The sequence below is a fragment of the Solenopsis invicta genome, unplaced genomic scaffold (genome assembly GCF_016802725.1).
Source record: "Solenopsis invicta isolate M01_SB unplaced genomic scaffold, UNIL_Sinv_3.0 scaffold_106, whole genome shotgun sequence".
Classification (NCBI taxonomy): Eukaryota; Metazoa; Arthropoda; class Insecta; order Hymenoptera; family Formicidae; genus Solenopsis; species Solenopsis invicta.
In genome coordinates, this window is record NW_024105228.1 from 31376 (window position 1) to 58941 (window position 27566).

Below are 27566 nucleotides of genomic sequence, written 5' to 3' on the forward strand. Positions count from 1 at the left end.
ATCAAAGGTCGAAGGAGAGGTCAGAAATCTCTTCGTCTCTTTGGAGATAAGTTCTTCTTTTTGGCAGCAATTCACAGCAACGTGCAACGATGAGTTTAAAAAATCTTTTTATAATATTGTATAATAATAGCATCACAAATTGAGGAAAATTTTAAATAATTGCGCTAAGATGATACGTTAATATAAAACAGTTTGGTCGAAATAAAATCTCTAAGTTAGAGAGATATTCGACCGATACATGTGTCTAACATACAAATTCAAATAAGAAGGCTTATTCGGTCATAGCTAGATCTTAGTGCTTTTATATATACGTGTGATTTTATATACTTTCTCAGACTCAATCAAACTGCGCGCCGTTACTTTCGGTCATATAACACAGTTATGATCGAATAAGAGTTAGTAATAACACTTTTTATTAAATTAAAATTAATTTAATAATACTTGATGCTTACTAGCATCTATATTAACCCTTCCCCTCCCTGAAAAACTGTAAAGAATTTATTGCAAAAAATCTCTAAATAATATTTGTTAAACTTAGATAAATCTAAGTTTGAGATATATTTAAAAAATCGTTTGATCCTTTATTTAACATTTTACCATGCTAAATGTGTAATATTTTATACAGCAATGTTTTTACATTATAATTTAGGAATAATTGTTTTCCCTACTCAATTGAATTATTTTTGACATACAGATACCTATAAAAGTACGTAATTTCGAGGCAAGGTACTAAACGTCGAAGGAGAGGTCAGCAAAAATTTCTTTGTCTCTTCGGAGATAGGCCCTTCATTTTGGCAGTGATTCACAGCAACGTGCAACGGTGAGTTCAATTTAAAGAAATTTTGTAAACATTTATTTTGATTAATTTTATTTCTAAGTGTTTTACACATAATGCAGATAAAAATATTTTTCTTAATAATAATATAAGAATTTTTTTCCAAATTTAATTTTGCAAATATATCACTAAGGTGATTCCCCATATTGTTATAGTTTTATAACAAAATAGTAATTTAAAATTAATTAAACAAACAATTATCAATATTTTATGAAAGGTCAATAGATGCTTCTTAGCATATTATACATTATCAATTTAATGTGATATATAATCTTTCTGCTTTAATGGCTACGTTTTAAAACTAATAATGACAGCACCCTGTTCGAAGAACAAGAAAATGTATATAAAATCATATATAAATTATTATCTGATTACTAAGATCCGCTATGATTGTTCGTCTCTTCTCGATTTTAATTCTGCAATGGTACACACGAGCCTTTCATGTCTAATGATTCTTATTTTTCATATATCTGTACACCTGGTCTCTTATTCCTTTCTACATAACAAAATAATTTTGTAGAGACCTTAAAAAATACATGTGAATTTAAATAGAATTTTTCTAACATTTTAAGAGTTTCAAAATTAGGTTGGCCCTAATGACCCATGTCACGTATATCATGCTACTTTCAATTACTGAAAATATGTATATCCCTGCAGGGTAATTATGTTATACACTTCACGGTTTTATGTATCTATATAAAATCTTATATATGTTTATAAGGTTGAAAAAATGAACGTACATAGTTGTGTACAATATTTAACATGCAGTAAACATATTGAAAATACAATCTACGGTAATTTGACAATTTTTTTTTTACAGTAAGGGAGAGGAGGGTAAATAATGACGGATTTTTTTCTCTTTCTCCTCCAAGCAGATTTTAAGTTTTTAAGATATAATTTTTTACTAAACAGATACTTTTCACCTTAAAATATATGAAAAAGTTCATTAAAGATTGCATAAGTCATGTATAAGAGTTAATTTTTCATAAAAATTCAAGTCTACATTTGTCACTATTTGCCCCTAATGTGGGGCAAATAGTGACACCTTAGGGGGCAAATGGTGACAATTACAAAAGATCATAGTTTTTAATACCTGTTCAGTCTTTGTTTTGACGTTTTGATTAAATAAAAACTTAAGTTCTTTGTGATATGCAAGAATTTTATATATTGATAATATTGATACATAATATGTGTAAATATATGTACCATTTGTCGATGCATTTAGTTTTTAACAAAGTTTTTACAGCTAAATTTATATATATTTTTTAAATTTTAGTAAAAAATTTAAATGTTTTAAAAGGATTATTAAATAAAAATAATTATACGTATTTATTGCATTTATTTCAAAATTAAAAACTAAAATAAACAAATCTTTGGCTGCTCTTTGTATAACTAAACTAATTTTATACTAAGATAAGAGAAACAAACATAAAATTATTTAGAAACTAAATTGCCTTTTAACAATAAATGTTCAATTTTAATCAATCCAACATTATAAGAAAATAACAGCCGTAGAGTACTAGTTTCTTATTAAAATTCTTATTAAAAATCTAATTTCTTATTAAGAATCACAATTATTCATTTAGTTCTTAGCTCAACAATAACTTCTTCACATAACATATCATTTTTCTTGCACAATAAACCTATTTTAGAACTTACAATAGATTATTTAATGTTTTATAAATCTAAAATTTTTTGTACCTTCTTCTCTTCATATATACTATTACTGTAAGTAATAATAGCATACAATGTGTTCTATCTTTTTGTTAATATAACACATTGTGTTTTATTGTTACTAGTTAAGTAATAGCAATAATATAAAAATGGAGCTTTTAACCATAATTATTAAACTTTAACATTCAATTATATAATTGTAGTTACAGATGCCAACTACTCTTTTGTCAGTGTAAAAGTATATTTTGTAAAAATAAGACAATATAATATTTGTTATGAAATATAAGCAAACAATACGTTACATTTACATGTAAAAGAATATAGTATCATTTTTACCTTACTTAATAATCGGTAAGGCGCTCATCATAGGCAACTCACCAACTTGTAGATTATTAGTAACATCACGGGCGGACTAAATCTTACAATTAGTTAAAATCATAGGGTTCCATCGAAACCTATCTAAAATAGAAATTTATTTTCTTGAAAGTTAATTTCTAGAATATGTATAATTCTTATCGCAATTTATTCCTCTCAGAATTATTCTCTTTAAATTTAATTTATTTAAAAATTATTTTTCTCGTAATTTAATTCCTTCAAACTTATTTCTCTAAAAATGTTCTCTTCTAATTTATTTTCTTAAAATTTAAAATCATAATTCAAAAATCTATTTCTAAATTCCAATTATTAAAATGTACAAGCCATCTTCCTGAATATCTACTTGCTTTAAATAAATTTGTGTTAAATTTAACACATTCTGCATGTCCCAAACGGTCCACCCAAATTTTTATGTTAATTTTACTTAAGGCAAATATGTTAGTCAATCGCGTAAATATTTATTAATAAATTAACACAAAAAACGTAACACTATCACATAATTTTGCAAACATATTTAGTGTCACTTAGACACATTTATAATGTAAAATTTAAGTAAAATAGTATGATGTTTTTATATTTTATGAAAATAGTTGTTTTATATATTGATAAAATCAAAACGTAAAATTAACACAAATATCAAGTAAAAATTTGACACAAAATAAAACATTTGATACAATTTAAAATTAAATTTTGTTAAATTAACGTATTTGTAATGTTAAATTTTAATGAAACAATATGTTACTGTTACATATTTTAAAAGTAATTATTCAATATATTGATAAAATTAAAATATAAAATTAAAGATACATAAATGTTAAGAATTATGTATCTATACATAGAAAAAATGTTAACGTTATTTTCTTTCAATGTTAAATATTATTAATTAACTAAAGTATTATAAAATATTATTAAAAAACAACAAATTAATAAATAAAAAAAAATTTATTTGATATTTTTATTACATATTCATTAATATTACAGAAAACATTTAGTTATAATAATATTATCTTTCTCTGATATTTCATAAATTTCCCAACTTTTTGTGTATGGTAAATTGGCTACATTCATTAAAAACAAAATACATTTATTAGCAATAAGATATCTTAAATTTAATGGAGATGTACCTATAATATTCTAACTTTCACACAAAATAAATACTTTTGAATATACTGAAAACAAAATTTTTATTTCACTAAAGTTAGCTTTAACTCTCACAATAGCTTACAAAGTCTCACTTTATCCTTCATTAGCTCTCGGGAGCGTAATACAAGAATCGCATACGGGTACGACTGTGCGAACGATTATATCTGTTCATTATCAAGTGATCTACAGACAGACTGACTGTCTTACGAGACGGTAAAACGCTCGTTTTGGAGATTCCGGTATACTCCGATGGAATTCATAAAAATCGATCACGTGATAGGTCAACACAACATCGCTGAGCAGATTCAAGAATCTCGCAAATACGAAGTACATAAATATGATCACATTTTCAACGAATATCTATATATTTTGTATACGTGCTCGAACAAAAACAATTAAATATTTCTTTTATGTACGTAACAAATATGGTTTAATTTACACACACTTATTTTATTTAAACAAATAATTTTTAATTAAATCTAACTTACTAATTATAAAACTTAAATTCTTCAACATTGTTGTTTTATCAAATTTACAACTATTTGATTAGTATAACAAAAACAATAATTAAATAAAACAGTTTCACAAAATTATATTGTTTCAAATTATACGATTTTGTTAATCATTAAACGCATATTTAACTTAACAGTATATAATTCAAATTAATCTAAAAATTGAAACAACTAAATAATTTTGTTGCTGAATTTAATGAAATGAATTATCAGTCTCTCTCTGTTTCTCTCTTGTTGTAGTAATAAAATTATAATTTTTTGGAATAAACGGCATCAATCGTACTTATGTGACATTGATTTAACATAAAGTTTATTGTGTTCATGCAGCTTCCTTATTTAAATCAAATAATCGTTTAGTTGTATAGAATGAAATATTTAGTTGCAGCAATAAATAAACAAGATATATGAGATTGAAATGTTTAGTCAAAACAATTAATATTTATTTTATGCAACTAAACGATTATATGGATTAAACAAGGAAACTTTAACATAATAATATTTATATTAAATCAATTTCATATATGTGATTGGTTTAATATTGCCGCTTATTTTAATTGATTATAATTTGATTAGTAAAACAAGAACTTAGTTTATTTAATTAAACACGGCAACCAAATTATTTCATTGTTTCAAATTGCAGATATTAATTGGATTTACTACAATGTATTTGACTCAAATATTTTAATATTTGAACTATAGTTCAAAAAAGTTGTTAACTGAACTAAATGCGTTTAGTTGGTTATAAATTGCTTATAAGCAATTCTGTACACGACCGGTGAATAAAGTCGGTTCTGCCATTGTACTCCTGGTGCGCAGTTAATTCCAGTTACCCTCCTTTCCGTCGGTACTTCCGGCTCCTGACACACGAGGGATCGTGACGAGATATTTCCTTTCCTAGTATTTTCCGGCTCGCACGTTCTCCTCTCCTTTGTGAGGCGGGATTTTGAAATCCTCTTTCGGCCCGCTCTTACAGCTCTCAGAACTGCTTATAAGCAATTTATAACCAACTAAACGCATTTAGTTCAGTTAACAACTTTTTTTTTCAGTGTAGACATAAATTTATACCAAGAATCTTTCAAAAGATAGGTACATGGTTAAATACGGTCCTTTGTACTTTGCTGGTAATTTTACGTTCGTTTTCGTTTTATACCGCGTGACTCTATAGGCAATAAGATTTAGCTGCAACCGAAGAAGGCTTTCTTACTATCATTGTGTTGTTATACTATTGGTCTAAAAACATATTTGTAATTTAAAATGAATTCAATTATGATAAAAGTTGCGTTAAGATTAAATTAAAGTTGAATTTAAAGTCGATTTTGAAAGGCATTATTCATATTAAATTAGAATGCCATAATTTTTTACAATTACTCTAAATAATAAAACAATTACAGTATGGCTCATCAAATAAATGTATTTGTAAATTAAGTTGATATAATATAACAGAAAAATACTGGTAACAACATTCAAAATAGAACATTTGTATAATTTGCTCGTTTATTTGATTTTCCTTTTTATTAAGCAGCCATACTGGATAAACGATGAGGAACATACAGAACGAAGCATTAACGAGCTACTTTCGACAAATTGTGGCCAGCGCGCCAAAGATTTCGATGACGACGGGGACTAGATATTTCAAAAATGATACATGGTTCCATTGCGCCAAAAGGCATCTATCTCTGGCAGGTATATTACTTGTACAAGGAAAATTTAAACTTTTTCACGATAATCAATGAAGAACTGTAATCTAGTCATCTTTTATTTAATGTTGAAATAAATATTGCGTCAAATATGCATTGATGATAAATGATATTTAGGCCAGTATTCGAGTTCGAGGACACAGTCGATCGAATCACTAGTGCGGCGCTGTTATTATATCACCTGTACACGTGTTAACAGCTGCGGCACATTGTCTTGAAGGTTACAACAAAGGTACTTATTTTGTGCGAGCGGGAGATTACAACACGGATGTAAGTAAATGGATATCATTACGAAAGCGAAGAATGCATTTATAAAAGGTGTGAGAATCAAATATCATGTGTAATTAAATCGAATTCGAATCACATCTTTATATGCTAATTTGAAGATATTATATATTTTCAATAATACGTTGTAAAATTTTTTCTTAAAAAGGGAGACAAAATTTATTTATACTGCTTTAAGGAAATGTCAATCATAAGCAAAATGCTGTGTTAAGTGTTAGAAAATTTATAATAAACAACAAACAAAGTGTACGCAGGTTTTATAAATTAACAAATACTTAAAAGGCGAGCGATTCGAAATCGAACCGTTCTCTGTTAGATTCGAAAACGAATTCAAATTGAATCAACTATAATTGATTTCGATTCGAATTCGAACAGTTTGCACACCTTTAACGATTTATTTGCTAAACAAACGACACTTTACCATGTTTGATGTTACCAGATAAACGAGGGAACGGAAGTGAAAGCCAACATCGAGGATTATTACGTGCACGTGGAATTTCGTAAAGGCCATAGAATGAACGATGACATCGCTTTGGTTCTACTTAAAGGCCTCGGCATTCCGCTTGACAAAGATATGATGCCAATTTGCTTGCCGCCTGAGAATGCCGAATATCCACCAGGATTGAATTGCACGATCAGCGGATTCGGCAGCATTGAAACGAGGAAGACGAGTAAGTGAAATTCTAAAGAGATTATATTTTAAACTGAATCTTGTAGCATGCATCAGATTCTTTTACAGCATAATCAAAAGATTTACGATACGGCTGGGTACCTTTGTTGAATCAATTAATTTGTTGAGCTAGTTATGTTTATGGTGAAGGCGCCATTAGTGATGGAATGATGTGCGCCGAATATCTTGATGAAAGTACCGATACCTGCGATGGCGATTCTGGAGGATCTCTGACACGTTATCACAACGGTAATATTAAAATAATCAGATTAATTACAATGAAAAATTCTATAACAACGAAATTTTTTAAAAATATGGAGTTAGAATAATAATAATATATCTACTATTAATATACGTGTAAGTAATAGCAAAATTTAGAAAGTATTATAAAATTTTCATATCTAGAAAAAGTGCTACTATTTATATTTTTTTACTCAAGAGAATTTAAGCTTGCGAACTCTAATTTTAAAATAAGAAATATTATATTTTCAGTTAAATTAATATTTGCATAATGCTGTTAAAATACTGTTAAAACTCATATTATTTTTTATATTAGGAGCTTTCACTTTATACGGGATAACTAGTTGGAGTCAACATTGCGGCAATGCGAATAGACCTGGAGTTTACGTCTGTGCAGCGCATTATCGTCGTTGGATCGATCAAAAAATTAGAGAATCGTTAGCAGGTAGATAGAATGTCGAAACTAAAATTTAAAGTTACACATAACCATTTATGTTGCTCTTATTATTTTTCCCAAAACGCAAAACAACATTAGTTGTAAATGATAAATATTCTAGCGTCATTTGTAAATAAGATTCCTTTTTTGTCATATCCATTTTTTCGATCCTTTTATTAATTCATCCTTACACGCATTTCAATGTAAATACTTGCAAAATAAAACGTAAGTACATCAGTTACAAAATATAGAAATAACAATAAAATAGTCAAAGTAATTCTGTTAATTTGCCGTTTATTTCATAAGACATCTTCATTTCTACAGTAATGGTAATTGCTGATTTTCTATGGCTTTTACATGATTGAGCCTATTTTTTATGTACAATAGTCCTAATATATATATTTGATCCAATTCGATCTACGATGACAATTCAACTTGGCATTTATACAAATTAAATAGAAGATGTACATATACAATCGCAGAAAAAAATGTGTTTCCAATGTAAACTTAAGCTGTGAATAACATTATACTGTTACGACTGATCTATCATCAGAGTAGCTGATCAAACGAAAACTAAAATTGTTCGCTCATTAAATTACTTCTTGCAACATTGGTTTTCTTAAAAAGCACATAAACAGAAAAACGAAAAGGATACTGTAAATAATGTTATTCATATAATTGTGTACATATACTAAACATCTCGGCGAAGGTGTAATATTGTACTCTCTTCTGTAATAAAATTGATATATATTTATTTACAACGAAATTATTAAAATTTTTAATTCGTAATATATATGTGATTACAAGATTGAATTTATAACGTTTTTATTAGGTAAAATCGTACATTTCGCATATAATACCTTATCAGAGGTAGAAATATAAGACGTTAATGACGTACACTACATGTAATAATACGATCAACGAATAACATGTAATATTTATTTATCCTAAATTGATATTTACTGTAATAAATATCACAAAATTGTATTTGCGTAATAATATTACAATTAAATCTCAACTAAGGTGAATAAATACTATATGTTCTTCGTTGATTATTTATACTGTCCGCGTCGTTAATGCCTAAATTGACGTTACAAATTAACGTTACAAAACGTCGTAAATTAACCGTAAATTAAACGGATCATTTCTGGTTGCCGTGACAGAAACATTTTTGGAATTACATCTGTGCATACAACTTTTCCCTAATGTTGTATGCAAGTTTCGCAAGACTGTTGGAAATGGTATGACGTCGCATATGTAAGGTAAAATTGAATCGGGACATTTCTGGTTGCTTATACGTTACCGAACATTTATGCGACAATTGCATAATGCAACGTTATATAAACGTCGTTGCAAAGTGATTTTATTTAGCAAGATATGACTCTCAAGCATCATATGTGTTTTTTTTTGTTTGCGATTGATACATCAGGTCGTATAACATACATACAATCGTATAAACATATAGGCTTTTATCGTACACTGTGATTCAGCGTACACGTCTTATAGGAATAAATCGATACAACGGTATCGCTGATTTGATACGAAAGACAAAATATTTTTACAAGATTGGGCTGTTGTGTATGCAGTTTTTACATTATTACTGCGAAACGGATGTTATTGTTATCTAACCGACATACTCATAAGAGATGACTTACGACTTCACTCCATATAAATTACATGGAGCAGTCAGTAGTCATAGTGAAGGCGCGCTCTTCTGGTAAAAGGTGTATACAATCATTAATGAACACCCTGTGACGATGTAATATTTCGTCGTAATAATTCTTGGACAATAGCTCCATATTCTCACCTCATTTTTACCTGCTTTATTCGGCCAATTTGAAGAGTGTGAATAAATTTATATTATAGAAGCGTCACAAAAGTGACGTTTATTTTCACCTTTAGTCTAGAAATACACGTTGTACAAGAGTTTTTGGCTAAAACTCAACGAATGTCATTACCGACCAAGCACCGACCGTACTCACCTGATGTAGCCTCGTGCGACTATTTCTTGTTCCCGAAGCTAAAATTACCATTTCGAGGAAGGCGTTTTGAGTCAATTCAGGCCATAAAAGAAAATTCGCTGAAGGAGCTGAAGGTCACACCTCAATCAGCCTACAAACGACATATGGAGGATTGGGTCAAGCGGTGGTATAGTTGTATTGCACTTGATAGGGCTTACTTTAAAGGCGACAAAATAAATTTTGATAAATAAATTAATTTTTTTGTGTTTTACTTAACAATTCCGAACACTTTTTACACAGAGTATATATTCATATCATATTTATCGTGTTTAGAGTGACAATCTCGAATAAAGTATCGGACAAAAATAACAAACAGATAATAAATTTATCTCTTTTCCCCTCCATTATTTAAGGTAAACAAGCGTATAAAAAACGCACCCGCGCTAAAGCCGCACATTTGCACTGTGTGTTATCACGGGCGTGGTTATTACGGTGTGCAGTTACAACCTTGTCTTCAGAGGCACGGGCATTGTGAAGTAAGTACTTTGTCAGTAATTTTTTAATATTATATTATATGAGCAGATTCAAGAATCTCGCAAATACGAAGTACATAAATATGATCACATTTTCAACAAATATCTTTATATTTTGTATAAGTGCCCAAACAAAGACGATTAAATATTTCTTTTATGTATGTACGTAACAAATATGGTTTATTTTACACACACTTATTTTATTCAAGCAAATCATTTTTAATTAAATCTAACTTATTATAAAATTTAATTGTAAATTAAATTATAAATTTAAATGTAAAATTTAATTTCTTCAACATTGTTGTTTTAGCAAATTAACAACTATTTGATTAATATAACAAAAACATTAATTAAATGAAACAGTTTCACAAAATTATATTGTTGTTTTAAATCATACGATTTTGTTAATTATTGAACGCATATTTAACTTAACAGTATATAATTCAAATTAATCTCCAAATTGAAAAAACTAAATAATTTTGTTGCTGAATTTAAATGAATTATCACTCTTTCTCTCTCTCTCTCTCTTGTTGTAGTAATGAAATTATAATCTTTTGGAATAAGTTGCAATGTTGAATCAATCGTACTTATGTGACATTGATTCAACATAAAGTTTATTGTGTTCATGCAGCTTCCTTATTTAAATCAAATAATCGTTTAGTTGTATAGAATGAAATATTTAGTTGCAGCAATAAATAAACAAGATATACGATTGAAATAGTTTAGTCAAAACAACTAATATTTATTCTATGCAACTAATCGATTATTTGGATTTGTTCGCGATCAAACCAAAGTTAACAATCTTGTATATTTTTATTGCGTCCTCCTGTAGATTTAAGTTTCAAAATTCAAGCGGTTACTTTCATTATTTCTTGTGTGTACACTTGATTATTTCGACCAGCTTCGGTGCTATTATTATTTGCTTGTGTATACGGAGTCGAGTGTTCGGTCGCTCCGTTCTTTATCACGCGCTAACAGCGGGGACAACTCGGCGGGAAGATCGTGACAAAATATTGATATTCTTCTCCTAAGACGCTGGCCACGGTTATCTTAGACCAGTCAGCCAATTAGACGATTTCCCGCGGAAAGATCTTTCCCCCGAATTGTTCCCGTCGATCGGTCGCTCTGCCGAAGATCTCGTCGCTAACTCAGACTCTCAGTGACTCAGAGTGATTCGACCGAGAACGATCGCATTTAAAATCACGCCGCAACGATCCGTGAGATTGAAAATCGACAGACTACTGACCGACGTTGGTCGGAACTTGTTTGTGAAAGCCAAAGACAGATTTATTAACGCAAGTGGTGGCATGCATATTGGTGAGACAATTTGACAATAAAGGTCTTTCGTTAATTTTGTGCAGCGGACCTATTGAGTATTTCTTTAAATCTCAATCCTCGCGCCTTTAAATCTCGCACGCTCGCGGAGCAGCTGATCGCGGTCGATCCTCGTCGCTCCTCTCGGCTCACTTTAACGCTGTCGCGCTCAGCGGCAGGACAACGGCAAGCTGTGTATTACTGAAATTACGCGTCTCACTCGCGCTCACTCGAGCTCGCCCGGTAAACTCAAGTTCGCGCACGTTCTCTCTCGGCAACGTGCAGTCGCGAACAGGATTAAACGAGGAAACTTTAACATAACAATATTTATATTGAATAAATTCTATATATGTGATTGGTTTAATATGTTGCCGCTTATTTTAATTGAATATAATTTGATTAGTAAAACAAGATCTTAGTTCATTTAATTAAACACGGCAACCAAATTATTTCATTGTCTTAAATTGCAGATATTAATTGGATTTACTACAATGTATTTGAGTCAGATATTTTAATATTTGAACTAAGCAATTTATAACCAATTAAACGCAGATAGTTCACTTAACATCTTTTTTTCTCAGAGTAAGCATAAATTTATACCAAGAATTTTCTAAAAGATAAGTACATGGTTAAATACGGTCCTATGTACTTTGCTGCTGATTTTACGTTCGTTCCCGGTTTATACTGCGTGACTCTAATTAAAATCAAGTCACCTTCTTTATACTTATCGTTAGTATTAACTTTTTATTCCCTCTATTAATAATATTATAAGATATTATTCATAATATATTTAATTACAAAAAATGTTACCCATAAATTATATACATGTATTAATTTAAATAAAAGTACACTTTTATAAGTATACTTTAGATATACATATATAATATTAAACATAGTAAATGGCACATTCAAAAATTTTTTACGATCTTAGACTATATATAGTGTCGTTCCTAAGACCGAGCGTCGCGCGTTATGATAACATAGCAATGAAATGAGGAATAAAAACGGTAATCATAGGTATGAACACCGATAAACATTTTAATTTCAAGCCTAAAAGTACAAATCCAAAATAACTCTGTTTTAAATAAATAAATTGTTATTAATAAATATATACTAAAAAAATTATCATTTTTTGTAATAAATTTGTTTGCACAAAAGTTTGGTTCTATTTTTGCAGATCGAGAATAAAAGAAGGTCCATTCGAGTCTTCTACAGCAAGATGTCTACTCAGTTTGAAAGTGTCAACGGTCCTAAGACGCGAGAGTCCGCGATTGAAAATGAAGTACCATATTCTGAAAGTGATATTGCTATTACGGGAATATCAGGTAATTGTCGATTATAGTAAGACTTGCCGAATCGCTATGAGAGCGTAAAGCCGGGGTCCCACAGCACGTGGCTCGCTAAGGCTCGTCTAGGCTCGTCACAAGCTCGGCGAGCCGATTGGTAAAAAATAGGCTACAACCGTGGTCGCATCGCACGTCGCGTAGAGACTCGCCGAGCCATAGCGAGCCATAACAGATTTTGGCTCGGCGAGCCTCAACGCGCCATGGAAACATGGTGGCCCGTTATCGTTCGAGATACTCGTAAATCGTGACTGGCTTGTGGCGCGTCGTATGCACAGACTGTCGGTAGCTGTTCACGAGTCAAAGAGTTCGCGGCTGACACGAGATAAAAACAAGCGCAGCATTGTTAGGCCACATTTCCCCATTGCATAAACGTGTCGAATCTTGTTCGATATTGATAGATCGTATACACTATGGAGTGGTGTAATGAGAAAATTATTGATTTTTTGCAATTATATGAAAAAGAAGATTTATTATGGAATCCAAAACATCCACTATACAAAGATCGAAATGCAATGAATGATTCATGGAAAAGAATAGTAGAAAATATAAACATTTCGGTGATGGAAATAAAAAAAAAAGATAATTTGTTAGCAACCTATAGAAAAATACATAAAAAAGTTCAGGCTTCAAAAAAAAAAAAACTGGAAGTAAACGTTCGGAAATTTTTAAACTATCTTGGTTCGCATATGATATCATGGAAAATATTACTAAATTATATTAAATATTTATTCAAATAGTATTAATTAAATATAAATTCAATGTATAAATATATATTTATTTAATACAAGAATCACTAATTTAAGTATTACTTTTTCTTAGAGTAAGTATTTTTGTACTATAAGTAAATATTTTATTAGTAGTATTTGAATAAACATTTATAAAAATGTATGAAATTTTTCTCACATAAATATATAGCGCGCGAAGTGACTTGGCTCGTCCACAAGTCCATTGATTCGTGCACTTACCGACAATCTTCGAAAACGAAGCTTTCCGAGCCACGGACCGCGAATGACAACGAGCCACCCCAAGGGGGTAACCACTAGCTAAAATGTTGTCCCACAAATTACATGATTTCATATGATTTTATTACGATTTCTGGTGATTTCTCCGATTTTATGATTACATCTAATTGCAAAATGATTACACGGGGATTTGTAAGGATTTTATTATTATTTTATATGATTTCATCTAATTACAAATGATTTCATAAAGATTTCATAATGATTTCGGGGACTGTCCCACGATTACATGAAGTGGTTACCCCCTCGGAAATTCCAAAAGGGTTTAATGGAACGTTTGCATGAAATAACGACTTTATCCATTCGTTATCCCGTGTTATTCGAGTTTCTTGCATATTGCTTCTCTTATAAAGTCACCTCGTAATAATCGTCAACGAGCAGAAGTTTGCTCGTGCACCGTCAATTGGCAAATAGTTCTGTTTGCAGTTGTTTGTCATGCTGACTCTGATGCTTGGCGGCGCCCTTTTTTCTAATTCCATGTGCGTGTGCATAAGTATACATTTTATGTACCGAGAACTCTCTTCTTCTCTCTCCGTTCCATTATTTTTTGTTGTGAGATGATCTTTGACCTCTCTAGCTGATAACCCTCCGATGTTCCATGAATCAGAACACTTGTTTCTTTGAGTATATCAATATCTGCTTCTGGTTAAAGAGGTGCCGATCGACGTTTAAATTTAGCCCCACGATTTTAAAAAGAGCCGAAGATCAGTACAGTAAGACGCTCGGTGTATCGTGGAAGTATCGAAAATGACACGCAAGGTTTTAGTTATTTCTTCGTCGCTCTCTATCTCATTTACACAGCTGTGTTTTCTTCCGCGGTATATGGTGGAGTAGTTTGCTTACAAGTGACTTTTATCGATACAGTTATTTTAATTTAATTTTTTTTACACAAGAGAAATTATAATTAAAATCATAATCTAAGTGTGATGTAGATTGGAGTAAAAAGAATATGGCAAATTTGGCATCGTCAAAAGTATCGATGTTTTACTTTATCTAATATTTTGTACGAAAATACGAATTTACAATGCAATACTTTTAGGTCGATATTTATAGTAGTAAATAATTTTTAATCTTTGATTAATTAATTACAGATTTATTCATAAATTTGTTACATTTTTTTCTTTCAATCAAAGATTGAAAATCATTTATGACTATGAATATTGGCCTTAGACTTCTCCCCTTTTCCAAGATTGATAGAGCTAAGAAACTCATTTACTTTTAAATTAATAATTTTGTTAATGAATTGTCTTGCAAATAAATCGAGTCAATTAAAGATTGAATTTAATATATATTTATTTGTCACACACTATGGCCAATCTTACATTGCTGTCGCTAATTGTACATATTGTCGAGGTTTTCTCGTTCGTTTCTCAAGGACAACGACAACGACTGATCAACGCGTGCACAAAATTCTTTTCTTACTCTTTCAATCGTATTTACATGCTATTCAAATTTTTCGACACAGTCAAAATTTGTTAATTTTAATGTAGTCTCATTCTATGAGCGAAATGTTATACATTCCGCCCACCAATTAATGCTAATTAATTAATACAGAAAACCTTTTTTACAATTGTCATCGTTGCTGTCAGAATCTGGAAGCTTACATAATTTAGTAGGCGACCTTTTATACATTCCGGTTGCGGTTTTTAATGTGACAACTCGAACCTTGTCATCTATGCCCTTATGGATTTCAATTACCCTACCAAATTTCCATTTTAACAGTAGTGAATTATTATCTTGTGTTAATATAACGTCATTGATTGCTAAGTTAGATTTTTCGACCCTCCATTTCACCTTGCCTTGTAATGATGTTAAATATTCGATACTCCATCGCTTCCAGAAATCCTGCGTAATTTTTTGTAATAATTGCCAACGATCAAGCCGGTTGATTTAAACGCTGGACAAGTCATTGTCTGGAAGACTTGTTAACGGCTCTCCGATGAGAAAATGGCTGGGTGTACGTGGTTGCAGGTCTTCAGGTGTGGAAGGCAGTTGGCAAATTGGACGCGAATTCAAGCATGCTTCTATTTGAATTAAAAATGTATTTAATTCTTCAAAGGTCAAAAATGTGTTGCCAATTATTCGTTTTAAATGAAACTTACAAGATTTGACTCCTGCCTCCCACAGCCCACCCATGTGAGGTGATGAAGGTGGAATAAATTTCCAATAAATGCGATTGGGCACAAAAAATTTATCGTTTATTTCTCGCTTATTTATCGTTAATTAAGAAATGCATCTCGCTGAGCTCATTTTTCGCTCCGACGTAATTCGTCGCGTTATCGCTAAAAAAGCGTTGAGAGCAACCCCGCCGACCCATAAATCGTCTAAGTGCAGCAAAAAATAATGTCGAACCGAAGTCGTTAACTAATTCGAGGTGTATTGCCTTTGTCGCAAGACAGATAAACAGTGATATATATGACTTATTGGTCTTTCTACCACGTCCGCGATTTACTAATGATCTGATAGGGCCAGCAAAATCCACGCCAGTTACGAGAAACGGGCGTCCCGGAGTGACACGATCTGCGGGTAATTGTCCCATTATCTGCGATAATGTTTTCGACTTATTTCGAAAACAAATCACATCCATGAGCAATCCTTCTAGCGATGCCCCTCCCTCCGAGCGGCCAGTAATTCTCACGAATAGCGTATAATAGATTTTGCGGACCGGCATGTAATAATCTATGATGTCCTCGCTTAATTAATAATCGTGTAAAATTGCTGTCTGAAGGCAACAAAATATGATGTTTTTTCTCAAATGATGAGACCGCGTTTTAAATTCTGCCGCCCGCCCTGAGAACACTTTTTTTTGTCCAGAAATGGACTAAATTGCGACAACTTACTTGTTGCATTAACATGACCTTTTGCTTGTATGGCTGCTATCTCACTGGCAAAATGAGCCCTTTGCGTAGCTTTAATTAGTAATTGATGTGCCTTACCGATTTCTTCCACTGACAAATAATTGAAATTTCGATTTACTTTACTTAATTTTGCATTCTGACTAAATTGCAAAATCCATGCTAAAATGCGCTCGATCTTTGAGAGCAATGAATAATTATTTATTAACGTTTGAATTAAATTGTTTGAAGTATTAACGCTTAAGTTTGTTCGTGAATTTGGCCGTTGTTCGGCTTCAATTTGATTTATCTCTGATTGTGACAATTCAGTCAATACCGATTGTAACTCATTTTGCGAGCAATCATCACACTTCGCTAGCCAATCGGGACCCTCCCACCATAATCTACTTTGTATTAGATTTTTCATACTTGTGTCTCTTGATATTAAGTCGGCTGGGTTGTCCTCGCTTCGGACATAACGCCAATGATTCGACGGGAGAGTTGACCGAATTTCGGCTGTTCTGTTTGATACAAATATTTTTTGACGCGATGAACTGCAGGCGATCCATGCCAACGCCACCGTGGAATCGCTCCATGCATATATTTCGTCAAAATTGATTTTAAGTGCTTGCCTTTTTAATAATCTAGCTAAAACAATGGCTCCACATAGCTCTAACTTCGGCAATGTAATGGTTTTATTTTTAATTGGCGCTACTCGTGACTTTGAGCACAACAATCTTGAACTATAATTATTTTTGTTATCAATTGTTTGTAAATAGATGTATGCTCCGTACGCTTTCAACGAGGCATCGCAAAATGCATGCAGATAAAATCGAATCGCATTAGAATGTGAGATGACTCTTCGAGGGATCCGAATCGTGTGGATTTCCTTAAGATCACCCACATAAGCAATCCAATGCCTGTTGCAAATCGTGCGTTAACGGATCATCCCATTCCAAATTTGCCGCCTATGTCTCTTGCATGATAAATGTTGCGCGAATTAAAATTGGACTAACTAAGCCTGTGAATCGAATAATTTTGAAATTGCTGATAAAATTTTGCGTTTTGTTTTTACTGAATTCGTTATTGGTTAAAATGTAAATTGAAATGTATCTAGCTCTGGGTGCCAGTTTAAGCCTAATGTCTTAACTAAGCCCATATTAATTGTAACCGTTGAATTTTCAACTTGATCAGCATTCTCGAATTCACTCAGAATTTTCTTGCAATTTGAATGCCATTTATGAGCCTTAAATCCCCCGCTATTTAATAGTTTTATTAATTACAAAATTAAATTAATTGCTTTAGCCTCACAGTCAACTCCGATAAGGATATAAATCGACATATAAATCGTTTAATAAAACCTTAGACGCTTGACCGACCTCTTCGCCGGCGCCACTAGCTAAATATCGAACGCAACGTATCGCTAAAAATGGAGCGCACGCTAAGCCGTATGTTACGGTGTTTAATTCAAATTCCTTTATCGGTTCATTCGGAGAAAATCGCCATAAAATTTTGAAATTTTTGTTCTGAATATTTTATCTGCGTTGCTCAATCGGCTGTTAGATAACGACCTAAGTCTGGAGCGTAATGTAAATGTACTACCAGACAATCATACTGTGGAAATGTGTAATTTATTAAATGGAGACTGAAAATGTGTCACGATATATTTTTTCTCTCATACGTATATATGAGAGAAAAATATACAGATGGCACATTGTCAGTCTCCATTTAATAAAGTTTATATAATTAAACGTTATTCAGTTTCTATTTGATTATCATGTCTGGTACTGAATTCACATTACGTTTTAAATTTATGTCGTTATTTAACAGTAGATTGAACAGAACAGATAAAATATTTTTAATCCAATTTGTTCTTTTATTTCTATATAAGGTACATTATATTACATTGATAAAAAAATTAAGCTTACTTTGGTTTTTAGTAAATTGTTAATTTAAAAGTATTAAATAAGTTTTTTTGCTGTACCAATCTTGTAAATATAAATAAATATAAATACCATATAAATGCGCTGGTTGAAGTTTGGAACGTTTCTGGAGCAATTTTTTAAAAATTATTTTTTACGATTCTACTTTGTCAAACAATGACTGTTAAGTGCTATAAACTGTGCTAAAATCATAATGATTACGCATGATTTCCATTGATTACACAAAAGCCCAAAATGATTTCTGCTGATTACATATGATTTCATTATAATTTCTGGTGATTTCATATGATTTCATTATGATTTCTAATGATTTCGTTATGATTTCTGATGATTTTATATGATTTTATTATAATTTCTGATTTCATGATTACATTTGATTGCAAAATGATCACACGAAGATTTCGTAAGAATTTTATAATGATTTTATATGATTTTATCTGATTACAAATGATTTCGTAAAGATTTCATAATGATTTCGGGGACACTGTCCTATGATTACATGAAGTGGTTATCCCCTCGAGCCACCCTGTTCCTACGCGCGTATAGGCTAGTCGAGCCAAGGCGAGCCTTGGCGAGCCACGCGCCGTTGGACCTCGCTTCAACGAACAAACCAAATAAACACTTTTTCCAGGTCGTTTACCCGAGTCATCTACTATCGAAGAGTTTAAGGAGAATCTCATGAAAGGAATAGACATGGTCACCGATGACGAGCGCCGTTGGCCAACGGGCCTTTATGGGCTACCAGCAAGATTTGCCAAAATAAAGGATCTCAGCAGCTTTGATGCCACTTTTTTTGGGGTTAATCCAAAACAAGCGAATGTTATGGATCCGCAGCTTCGTTTAATGCTCGAAGCAACATACGAAGCTATAATTGATGCTGGTATCAATCCTACAACCGTGAGAGGATCGCGTACCGGTGTATTTGTAGGAATATGTAACTCGGAATCGGAAGAATTTGGGATGAGGGACCCAGAGGCCATAAATGGTTTGTATATTATGAAATATAATGCCAAAATATTTTCTCATGATCAGTTTATAATTACTTTTATTTTTCTATCTATAAAAGTCTAGTTAAAGAAACAATTTCTTCAATGAAACATAACTTTTATTTGAGTGTACGTGTAATAATTGTTGTTTATATTTATATATTTATTATAAATATCTTATGGCATGAGAGAAGATGGCATGATTTGATAAAAATAAATAAAAAAATTTATATTTCTTTGCAGGATACAGTATGCTGGGAAGCGCAAAAGCCATGTTCGCAAATAAAGTTTCGTACTCGTTTGATTTTACTGGACCTAGTTACGCAGTGGATACGGCTTGTTCATCGTCCATGTACGGGTTACATCACGCTGTGAGCGCAATACGCGCCGGCGAGTGCGATGCTGCTATCGTCGGTGGACTGAATCTCGTGTTAAGGCCGAATTCCTCACTTCAATTTCACAAATTAAATATGCTGTCCCAGGATGGCAAATGTAAGGCATTCGATGCTTCGGGTGTCGGTTACGTGAGAGCTGAAGCGGTGGTGGCAATATATTTGCAAAAAGCAAAGAATGCGCGTAGAGTATACGCGACGGTGATACACACAGGGACAAATATCGACGGCTACAAACCCCAGGGTATTGTGTATCCCAATGGTGAAAAGCAGAACCAATTGATGAACGATATTTATAACGAAGCAGGAATTAATCCCGCAGACGTGAGTTACGTGGAAGCTCATGGTACTGGTACCAAAGTAGGTGATCCAGAGGAGGTAAATTCTATCGACAAACTATTCTGCAAAGACCGGAAGACTCCTTTGCTAATTGGCTCAGTCAAATCTAACATGGGTCATGCGGAACCGGCCAGTGGATTATGCTCAATCGCTAAGGTATTGATCGCAATGGAAGCAGGTGTAATACCCGCAAATTTGCACTTTGATACTCCGAATACAAATATTCCTGCCTTAAAGGAAGGACGCATTCGAGTAGTCAACAAGGCCACACCATGGAACGGTGGTCTCGTGGGCATCAATTCGTTCGGCTTTGGCGGCGCAAACGCACATATCATTCTTTGCAGCAATGCAAAACCAAAACTATCACCGTTATTGAACATCACCGAATCGTTACCGAAATTGGTTGCTGTATCGGGTCGAACGAAGGAAGCGGTACACACTTTATTAGATAAAACAAAAGAGCACTGTAACGACGATGAATTTCTCTCGCTATTACACTTAATACACAATAATGATATTTCCGGTCATGAAATTCGCGGTTACGAAGTACTGAACATCGATAATACACGAGAAGTGACCGAGAGAACGAGTTATAAAGAAAGGCGACCCATTTGGTTCATATTTTCCGGTATGGGCTCGCAATGGCCAGGCATGGGTCATGGATTGTTCGGCATTGAAACTTTTCAACGTAGTTTGCGACGATGCGCTGACGCGTTGGCACCCCACGGCATCGACCTCATTAATATCATCATGAACGCCACTGACGAGACGTTCGAGGATATACTCAAATCTTTTGTGACTATCGCGGCTATGCAGGTAGCTCTCGTGGATATTTTAACGTCGATAGGTATATCGCCGGACGGTATAGTCGGACACTCCGTTGGAGAATTGGGTTGTGCTTATGCTGACGGTGCGTTTACACCGGAGCAAACTGTCTTAGCGGCTTACTCTAGAGGCAAGGCGATTATGGATTCCAAGTTGGAACTTGGCGCTATGGCGGCAGTTGGTTTAAGTTGGGAGGAAGCCAGAAAAATGTGTCCACCCGATATCGTTCCAGCTTGTCACAACGCTGCGGACTCGATCACTATTTCCGGTCCGCCTGAGTCTATGCAAAAATTTGCAGAAACGCTCAAGAGCAAAGATATCTTCGTAAAGATGGTGAAAAGTTCCGGCTACGCCTTCCACAGCCAATACATCGCCTCGGCCGGGCCTAAGCTACGCGCTTCGCTCGACAAAATCATCCCGAATCCAAAGCAAAGATCAGCCAGATGGATTTCCAGTTCCATACCGGAGTCTGCATGGAGCAGTCCGCTCGCGCAATCTAGCTCGTCTGCGTATCACGTAAATAATTTACTCTCTCCTGTGCTCTTCCACGAAGCGATCGCGCGTATTCCAGAGAACGCGATAACAATCGAAATTGCACCACATTGTTTGCTACAGGCAATTTTGCGAAGATCGTTACCACCAACGGTGACCAACATCTGTCTCCATAAACGCGATCATTCGGACAATTTAATCTTTCTGCTGTCTAATGTGGGTAAGCTATATATGGCTGGTGCGCAACCGAACATCTCCAAATTATATCCAGCGATAAGTTTTCCAGTTGGTCGAGGAACACCGATGATCGGGCCTCTAATCAAGTGGGACCATTCTATCGCGTGGGATGTCCCTAATTTTAATCAGATATCAAGCCACTCGGGAGAACATATAGTTGAAATAGATATATCAAAAGAAACAGATGCATATCTAGCTGGACATGAGATAGACGGACGAGTGCTTTTTCCAGCCTCGGGCTATATTCTTCTAGTATGGAAAACTTTAGCGAAACTACGCGGCACTGATTTTGAACAATTGCCTGTGATATTCGAGAACGTGTGGTTTCAGCGAGCGACTATTTTGACGAAGGAGGGAGCAGTAAAATTCTCGATAACCATTTTCGAAGGAACGGGCGACTTTGAAATCTGTGAGGCCGGTACAATCGTCGTTAGCGGAAACGTCCGCGTGTCCAAGGCTATCGAGAAGGATCAATCGAAGCTGCCGACACCACCAATGCCACCTACCAACGAGGAGATTTTGCCATTGAAAGCTAAAGATATTTATAAGGAATTGAGGCTGCGCGGGTGCGAGTATCGCGATACCTTTCAAGGAATCAAATATTCTGATAATTATAGCGTTGTCGGTGAATTATACTGGTTTAATCAATGGATTCCGTACGTAGATACTATGCTTCAGTTTAGCATAATGTCCTCTAGACATAGACTACTGTATTTACCGACACGTCTCCAATACGCCGCGATCAACCCCGTTCTTCATAAACGATTGGTAAAAGAATTGCCAGAAAATGGTGGATTACCGGTGTATCACTACAAGAACATCAATATTGTTAAATCGGGTGGTATCGAGCTCAGAAGAATAAAATTTTCTTTGGCACCTCGACGACAACAGACTCAAGTCGATCCCAAATATGAACGGTACACTTTTGTGCCTTATGAAAATTCGAATAATCTAATAGAAGATCCAAAGAGAGGAAAAATACACGCACTCACTGTACTTTTGCAAATTATGTGTGAGAACATGATGGCAATGAAACTGAAGGCCGTGGAAGTTGCAGGCGAACGACCCGCAGAAGCTCTTTTAGCACCGCTTATATTTGATATTTTCAATGGTGAACTAGGCTCGCCTATCGTAAGTATTCCACAGGTTTTTAATAAATTGTTTGTACCATTTAAAATGAAATATTTCCTAATTTGAAATTTCGATCGTCCCTATTGTACGTGTATACAATATCAAAGTTGAATAAAAGTTTTAGAAATAAATAATTAGAAATGAGAAATCTGTGATTGTTGATGATTATGGCACGCATATTTGAAAAAAATATTTTGTCTTACTAAACTGTTTACTAAACTTGTTTCTTATATCTGTATGCACCGTTTTAAAACTTGCAAATAAAACAAGACACGAATCAACCTTCAGTTTGCTTCTATTTGTAGCATCTATTGCTTCTTAGCAAGAGATCCCTCTTCAGTATTTAAATTTTAAATTACTATAAAATTGCTTGGTTTGTTTCAGATTGATTTGCAGGTGATTGCAGATTTTGCCGACAATTACACAGAGAGTCTGCATCAAAAGAACGTAAACGCTAATGTCGTAATACGAGATGTGAAGAACGCACCTCCCGCTCAGGACGTGCATCTCGTTATAGCGGCGGATATTTTGTCAAATCAATCTCGCGTCGTTTTGAAAAACTTGGTGGCTGCCACAAAACCTGGTTATTTCATTCTTCTGGAGGAGACTGCGGTGCAAGTGGATTTCAAGAGCGCGTTGAAGGGAACGGATGTAACATTAGTCGGGAATCAAACTGATCCGGTAGGAAAAGTTTACTTGCTGTTGAAGAAACGGGAAAAAAGGAGAGAAGCCATTGTAATACATGTCACCGAAAAAAATCTCTCGTGGCTGGAGAGTGTAAAGACAGCATTGAAGACATCTCGTAGCAAAGATCAAGAAATGCTCTTTGTATCTCAGAATGAAGAAACGCTTGGTAAGTTACAAAAGAAATGAAAGAAAAAAATTATCTCGATCTTTTTAATTTCCTGGTAATCCTAAGAATTTGAATGAAATCAAAATAAACGAATTAAAATCTCGCGATTTTGTTTACAGGCTTAGTCGGACTCATGACTTGTCTACGACGTGAGATAGGCAGTACAATTGCACGCTATATCTTCATCCAGGACAAGAATGCTCCTAAATTTGATTTATCCGTACGGTTTTACGCAGAACAGTTGGACAAAGGATTGATGGCCAATGTTCTAAAAGCAAGACAATGGGGCAGTTATCGACACTTGCCGTTGGATTATCAGAGCAATGTATCTTCCCTACAGGTGAAGCATGCATACGTAGACATATTGATGAGGGGAGACCTCAGCAGCTTAAGATGGATGGAAGGCCCATTAAGTTACTACCGATCTGACAATTTTCCCAATATGACGTTTTGCCACGTGTACTATTCTTCAATTAATTTTAGGTAAGTATTATTTATCAACGTAGTATTTATTGGAAATTTATTGAAAATTTTCAACGATAGCATTCAATTAGAATAAATGGATATAAATTCTTTGAATGATAGGGATATCATGTTGGCAAGTGGCAAACTATCGCTAGACGCCTTACCACGGAATATGGCTACGGAAGAGTGCATATTGGGACTTGAATTTTCTGGAAGAGACACCGATGGTCGTCGCGTAATGGGCATGGTTGCAGCTAAAGGATTAGCGACTACCGTGGTAGCGGAACGTGATTTTCTTTGGGAGGTACCCGACAAGTGGAGCTTGGAACAAGCGGCAACGATACCTGTCGCTTACACAACTAGTTATTATGCTCTGTTTATACGGGGTCGATTGAAAGCAGGCGAAAGCGTGCTAATCCACGCTGGTACAGGCGGCGTCGGTCAAGCTGCAATTGCCATTGCTCTGTACGCTAAGTGTACCGTCTTTACTACCGTCGGCACGCCGGAGAAGAGAGAATATTTGAAGAAAGTCTTTCCGCAGTTAAACGACAGGCATATCGGCAATTCCCGAGATACAAATTTTGAACAACTGATACTTGTTGAAACAGAAGGGCGTGGAGTCGACGTTGTACTAAATTCATTGACAGAGGAGAAATTGGAAGCTGGCATTCGGTGTCTGGCGTACGGTGGCCGTTTCCTTGAAATTGGCAAGTATGATATGTTGAATGGCAGCCGTGTAGAAATGTCAATGTTTTTGAAGAATACGTCTTTTCATGGTATATTGTTGGATGAGCTATTCGAAAAAGACAGCGTGGAAAAAAAGGAATTGATAAAACTCGTTTCGGAGGGAATCGAAAATGGCGCGATACGTCCGCTCCAATCAAACATTTTTACAGAACAACAGCTTGAATCGGGATTCAGATTCATGGCGACAGGCAAACATAAGGGTAAAGTGCTACTAAAAATCCGTGATGAAGAACCAAAGAAACGTGCGTCACCAACGCCAAAGACAGTAGCCGCGATTCCCCGTACTTACATGAATCCGGAGAAATCATACATCTTGGTTGGCGGTCTCGGTGGGTTCGGTCTGGAGTTGGCCGACTGGATGATCAGCCGCGGCGCCAAATTTATCGTTCTCGTATCACGCTCAGGCATACGTACCGGTTATCAAGCACTGTGTGTACGTCGCTGGCGCGAAAGTGGCATACAAATTGTTGTTTGCACAGAGAATATTACGACGTTAACGGGTGCTAAAAGATTAATTCAAAAAAGCAACCGCATCGCTCCGGTAGGCGGTATATTCAATTTAGCAGCCGTCCTTCGTGATGCTCTCATCGAAAATTTGGAAGAAGCCGATTTCAAGACGGCTCTTTCACCGAAAATCGATATTACAAAAAATTTAGACGCGGTATCGAGAAAACTCTGCCCATCGCTCGATTACTTTGTGGTATTTTCGTCTGTATCAAGCGGTCGTGGTAATATGGGTCAAACAAACTACGGTTTCGCAAACTCAGCCATGGAAAGAATGATGGAAGAGAGGCAGACTAATGGTTTACCTGGTCTTGCCATTCAATGGGGTGCCATCGCAGACGTTGGCTTAATCATGGGTAATATTATATTAATATATGAAATGTTCCAAAAAAATAGAAATCTTTTTTTTAATCAAATTCTTGAATGAATCGTCTCTCCAAACTTTTTCCGATTTGCCTTTTCTTTACCTTTGTAAACTCAATCTTTATTTTATGTCCTTTTTAAAAAGTATAATTTATAAAATAATAATGAAACAATACGTAATGCATATTTTATATAACATTGTTGTCTACAGAATTTATTAATTTCATATATACACAGTTTTTCTTATGACATTTTTCATTTTCAGAAATGATGGGTGGTAACGACGCCGAGGTGGGCGGTACTATACCACAACAGATATCAAGGTGTCTCGCAACGATGGATATATTTCTTCAACAGTCTCATCCGGTGTTGGCTTCTTCGGTGTTAGCTGAAAAATATAAATCCGACGATGGCAACAAGGCCAATCTTGTCACAACTGTTGCCAATATCTTAGGCATTAAAGATGTTGATTCGATTAATCCCAATAATACCTTGGCCGACTTAGGTATGGATTCTCTAATGGGAGTAGAAATAAAACAGACTCTTGAGAGAAATTACAATATCGTATTATCAACACACGAGATCCGAATTTTAAAGATCTCAAAAATGAAAGAATTATCGTTAAATAAATAATGAGAAATATCACGGTGCCGTCATTTGAGGCCATACTAGGCGCGCGAGGAGGAGTTGTTTACTCTCCGCGAGCGTCTCGTAAGATACTTGAGCCGAATAAGGCCCAGTACTAAATAAGGCCCATTTTTAAATTTATCATTTAAAAATACACTTTATGTTTAAAATATATGCTTTAAAAATGTGTCATAGAAAGTAGATAAAGACCCAGCAGACGAGAAATGATTAGATTGGATAAATCTATATGAATTATGTTTCTGAATCCGCGAGAAGGTATTGAATTTTATAGAAACTTAACACATTGAATCCGTTTCCTATATCTCTAATTAAATAAAATTCATTACATTTTTTTTACGTAAATCATTCAAATGGAATCTACGTGAGTAAAACAATATTTTTGTAATATTTTATGTAATAAAACAATTTTTGCAAAAAAAATCAATTTCTTAGGAATTTTTTTCGGAAATTTTCAAGCGGTCGCCCATCCAAGTCGCGACTCCAGTGAACGTTGCTTGACTTCCGTGATCGCTGCGAACTGATCTCTCATGTTGACCTGTGAACACTTTATGCTGATATGTGTATATAATTGTTAGATCAGGTCAATATACGTTATCGAAAAAATGAAATATGTATGATTAAAGCATATTATTTATATAAACAAATATAAAATTATAGTTTTTTTACTAATTTCGCAAATGTAAAATAGCATCTGGAATAACTTTTCTGTTATTTGTTTAAAAAAAAATGCAATTAGAAAATATATATCAATATAATACAATAATTAA

The 27566-nt window shown here is 34.0% G+C and overlaps 2 protein-coding genes across 6 annotated transcripts; both read left to right on the forward strand.

Annotated features, from left to right (window-relative positions):
- Positions 1-593: 593 nt before the first annotated feature.
- On the forward strand, positions 594-8629 carry LOC113005469 (prostasin-like). The gene is made up of 6 exons (XM_039459244.1): positions 594-820; positions 6062-6222; positions 6436-6506; positions 6961-7192; positions 7342-7440; positions 7748-8629. The coding sequence occupies exons 2-6, from the start codon at positions 6078-6080 to the stop codon at positions 7882-7884; spliced, it is 684 nt and encodes a 227-aa protein (XP_039315178.1). The 5' UTR covers positions 594-820; positions 6062-6077; the 3' UTR covers positions 7885-8629.
- On the forward strand, positions 7784-26793 carry LOC113003599 (fatty acid synthase). 5 transcript variants are annotated; one of them, XM_039459239.1, is made up of 8 exons: positions 7784-7876; positions 12853-13000; positions 19449-19802; positions 20047-23219; positions 23604-24072; positions 24192-24555; positions 24658-26144; positions 26417-26793. In XM_039459239.1, exons 2-8 carry the CDS (start codon positions 12895-12897, stop codon positions 26782-26784), a joined length of 6321 nt encoding a protein of 2106 aa, XP_039315173.1. In that variant the 5' UTR covers positions 7784-7876; positions 12853-12894; the 3' UTR covers positions 26785-26793. The 5 variants fall into 5 exon arrangements, with proteins under 5 accessions (XP_039315173.1, XP_039315171.1, XP_039315172.1 ...); XM_039459237.1 differs by lacking the exon at positions 7784-7876 and adding an exon at positions 10223-10364; XM_039459238.1 differs by lacking the exon at positions 7784-7876 and adding an exon at positions 10904-11678.
- The last annotated feature ends 773 nt before the right edge of the window (positions 26794-27566 follow it).

Coding starts and splice junctions, on each gene's coding strand:
- LOC113005469 (XM_039459244.1), top strand. CDS start 6,078: ATGAGGAACATACAGAACGAAGCATTAACGAGCTACTTTCGACAAATT. Junction 6,223..6,435: donor AAGGCATCTATCTCTGGCAG/GTATATTACTTG, acceptor ACGTGTTAACAG/CTGCGGCACATTGTCTTGAA. Junction 7,193..7,341: donor CATTGAAACGAGGAAGACGA/GTAAGTGAAATT, acceptor TTTATGGTGAAG/GCGCCATTAGTGATGGAATG.
- LOC113003599 (XM_039459239.1), top strand. CDS start 12,895: ATGTCTACTCAGTTTGAAAGTGTCAACGGTCCTAAGACGCGAGAGTCC. Junction 23,220..23,603: donor GTGAACTAGGCTCGCCTATC/GTAAGTATTCCA, acceptor GGTTTGTTTCAG/ATTGATTTGCAGGTGATTGC. Junction 24,556..24,657: donor TATTCTTCAATTAATTTTAG/GTAAGTATTATT, acceptor TTTGAATGATAG/GGATATCATGTTGGCAAGTG.